This window comes from Limulus polyphemus, unplaced genomic scaffold (genome assembly GCF_000517525.1).
Source record: "Limulus polyphemus unplaced genomic scaffold, Limulus_polyphemus-2.1.2 Scaffold5525, whole genome shotgun sequence".
Lineage (NCBI taxonomy): Eukaryota > Metazoa > Arthropoda > Merostomata > Xiphosura > Limulidae > Limulus > Limulus polyphemus.
Window position 1 is genome coordinate 1 of NW_013671135.1, and position 4,171 is coordinate 4,171.

Below are 4,171 nucleotides of genomic sequence, written 5' to 3' on the forward strand. Positions count from 1 at the left end.
CCACTGAGAGGTTAAACTTTTGTAAGTAATGAATCTGGTTTCTAGCGCTATAATCCTTCAGACTTACCGCTGAGCCACTGAGAGGTTAAACTTTTGTAAGTAATGAATCTGGTTTCTAGCGCTATAATCCTTCAGACTTACCGCTGAGCCACTGAGAGGTTAAACTTTTGTAAGTAATGAATCTGGTTTCTAGCGCTATAATCCTTCAGACTTACGGCTGAGCCACTGAGAGGTTAAACTTTTGTAACTAATGATTATAAGAAAATACCTTAAATTCTAGAAAAGTGTATTTTATTCAACTTCATAAGGAATCGTTTTGCATAAACAAGAATAACGGAAAGAGTAGCTGTGTAGGCGGCGGGTACTGCTGACTGACTACCCTTCCTCTGGTCAGTAGTTCTAAACTAGGGGCTGTTATACCTTAATTTTGGGGTCTCTGACCTGGATGTTCAGGCCATATACTGCTATAGATGCTGTTCAAGTTGAAAAAATATCAATTACCAAATGACGAAACACAGAAGCCATCTTTAGAAATGAGAGCACAAGAATGTACAACAGTGACGTCACTGGACGAAGCCATTATTGGAAAACCTAACGTTTCAAGAGATATCACATATTGTGTATAATAAATAGATAGACAACACACACACACACACACACAAAAAAGACCTGTAACTAAAACGTTGAATTGAATGACACAGAATTTTATCTGGAATATTAAGTTGTTTTTAATTGAAATATATTTATGTGATAACATACAAATGCTTGCTAAATAAAAGATGGATTTTTTTTATATTTCTTTTTGCAGATATCTATGAGATGATTTTTTTCTAAGTGCCTGTTTAACGCTTCCTCTTCTGTTGTCCAATTACTGGCCAGTGTGGTCAGTGAGTGGACGAAACCTGACAACTAAGAAATGTTTCACCGAAAGTCGTCACATGGAAGTGACTCCAGATTCCGACGTCAAAATTGGGGTTTTACTGAACGTCCACCAACCAGGAAAAGGAATCTATGGTTGTGGTGATCTGACGGTAGAGGGCGTAGAAACGTATGAAATACTGCGATGGGCAGTGTCGTTGCTAAATCAGGAGAGAGGAGTTATTAATGGAGAAAATATCACGGAGTCATTTATTCCTGGAGTTAGAATAGGTAAAATTATTTGCGATGTTTCCGAAATTTAAAATTCTAAATATTTGTTGTTGTTTTTTTACAACAATTTCCTCATAAATTACTTTAATAAGTCGTTTAGCAGAGGCAATAATACCACTGACTGACATGTAAGTTCTTTAAGTTTGTTTGTTTTAGAGCAAAGCCATATTGGGCTATATACAGTGTCCTCCCCAAAATAAAACACATACACACAAAAGAACAACAACAACAACAAACAATACTAACTGTTAATATGCTTTGAAACAACAAAAAATTGTGACTTTTTTTTTTCAACATTCTTTGGACTATTGTGTTTAAAGCCATCAAACAAGTAGTGTTTGTATGTTTTTTAATTTCGCGCAAAGCTACACGAGGGCTATCTGCGCTAGCCGTCCCTAATTTAGCAGTGTAAGACTAGAGGGAAGGCATCACCACCCACCGCCAACTCTTGGGCAACTCTTTTACCAACGACTAGTAGGACTGACCGTCACATTATAACGTGAAAGGGCGAACATGTTTGGTGTGACGGGGATTCGAACCCGCGACCCTCAGATTGGTAGTCGAGTGCCTTAACCACCTGGCCATGCCGGGCCTAGCGGAAAGCTACACAATAGCTGTCTGTTCTCTTTCTGTTGCGGGGAAATGAACGATTTTAGCCCAGAAACTTAAGCCTGGCCAAGCGAAGGATACACGTTTTAGTGATGAAAAGAAAATTCACAAATAAAGGTTAGCAATTCCCGAACTGTGAATCCGAGAATTCATGGTTCGCGACCCTTTGCCGTGGGTGTGCCAAAAGACTGACTGTTAAATCCCACCATTAAAGTCAGAAAAGAGTAGCCCCGAGAATTAGCGGTGGGTGCTCTTAATTAGCTGCCTCCGCTCTTGTATATCAGTATAAAATACTGAAAAACAACACTAAAACGAAAAAGGCCCGGCATGGCCAGATGGTTAGGGCGCTTGACTGGCAATCGGAGGGTCGCGGGTACAAATCCCCGTCCCACCAAACATGGGACGGCAGATTCTCGGGGACGTTATAATGTGACGGTCAATCCCACTATTCGTTGGTAAAAGAGTAGCCCAAGAGTTGGCGGTGGGTGGTGATAATTAGCTACATTCCCTCTAGTCTTTCATTGCTAAATTAGAAAGGGCTAGCGAAGATAGCCTTCGCGCGAAATTCAAACCAAACCAAATCAAACGAAAACAAACTTCGTGCCTTAAACTAAATGATTTGTCAGTACTTAACCCTCGGACTTCTGAGTATATCCTACTACAACAGTAGAGAAAGCTGTAATTGCTCCAGAGTAAACACTAAAACATTAATAAGTATAAGCAAGTCACTTGCTAGCTAGATATGCAGAGGTTAGGGTTGATGGATGTGCGTTTTCGAATACGTTATCGTACTAGCTGTTTCACGGAGGTGTTCTTTCTGTTACTGAATAATTAAGCCTAACTATTATATCGGTCTAAGTATAATTGCTAACTGAACGTAGGAGCTGTTTTATTTGTTCTTCGTGCAGCTGTTGTTGACAAGTGCTCGACCACAGTGTTAAGTAACTTGTGCGAGCTATGTTATTAAATTAGTCGCACGTGGACTTCCTGTTTAGACAGACCCACCAACCCATGACCACAGAAACTGCAAGATCGTTGTCCTCATATCATTGTGTCATTACTGTTAAGTTCAGCGAATAGCGGACTAGTTGGGACAAAAAGTAAAAAGTCTGTATTCGGTATTTTTAACATAGCGACAACTTAGTCAAAATACAGTACAACATTTATAAATAAAGCACGTGACTGTTCTAAAGGTTAAGCCTTTTTTTTCTCTCTAAGTAGCGCCATCTAACAATTAGTTATATTTATGTGTAAAAGAAAAGAAATATTTAAATAAGACCCAATTCTGTTCCGAAAGTTAAGCCTTTTTTCTTTTTTTTTAAGTAGCGCCATCTAATAATTAGTTATGTTCGTGCGTAAAAGAAAAGGAATATTTAAATAAGGACCAATTGGTCCGATAATTTAATGTTATCCTAAATAAAATAATGTACGTAATCTTCCTCCCACATAAAACTCAAAATATAGGCTTAGTCATGATGGTTTTTGAATTATGGTTATTAAAGTAGTAACAGTGTTTGTTTTTTCCTGTTTCTACGGTCTTACAACTCTAAAATCCGGGGCTCGACAAATAGCCCAATGTGACTTTGCTCTAAACCAAGTATACTTTTTCTGTGTGTGTAGCAGTGGACCAAATTAAAATACTCTATCTGGATGTATCTATATAACTGTTTTTGTTTTCATTTTTACATATCTGTTGTCACCAGGAGGCAACAGTGAAGCAGATAGTTGAATAGTTTCCTGAAATACACTCTGATTTATCAGAATCATGCTCTACAAAACTTGTATATATATAACTGTTTTTGTGTTCTTTTTTACTTATTCCAAATAATTGTTCACGTCTCTAGCTTAATTGAAATAACTTTGATAAATAATTTCAGTGCTCCAAAATTAAATTCCCGACTTTACTGATAACAAACGTGACATACAATTTATAAATCATATTAAATAGCACATATGAAATTCCAAAAATATTTTAAAGCATTTTCAAAACGTTTAGCTATTTATGTATTTTTTGTTTTAGGTTTGAAGGTTTATGATACTTGTGGCCACCAGGAGGCAGCAGTGAAGCAGATAACTGAATGGTTTCCTGAAATACAGTCTGGTACATCAGAATCATGCTCTACAAAACTTAACACTTCAGAATTTATTATTGGCAAGTTGTTGTTTATGTCCCTTTATATTATAAAAAAAAGTTAGTTTTTCTTATAAAAAAAGTGACTAATGCCTACCCCAAAATGTAACCCTGTAACCCCGTACCCAACTAAAAGTGCCGGTTCATTTCCTAAACGTTACAGTATGTATACCCATCAGTTGTTTGTCTATTCCCTTCCCAGGGTTATTGTGACGCATTGTAACCAATTTTATTAAGTAATTGACCGTGTGCTTCGCTAGATGAGGCGGAATATATATATAT

General features: G+C 37.3%; 1 protein-coding gene across 1 annotated transcript in view; it reads left to right on the forward strand.

Annotated features, from left to right (window-relative positions):
- Positions 1-791: 791 nt before the first annotated feature.
- LOC106472687 overlaps positions 792-4,171 on the forward strand; it is a 33,400-nt gene continuing 30,020 nt past the window's right edge. Inside the window, exons 1-2 of the mRNA XM_022401238.1 lie at positions 792-1,149; positions 3,779-3,910. Coding sequence (XP_022256946.1) covers positions 939-1,149; positions 3,779-3,910 — 343 coding nt within the window. The 5' untranslated portion in view covers positions 792-938. The remainder of the gene's footprint in view (positions 1,150-3,778; positions 3,911-4,171) is intronic.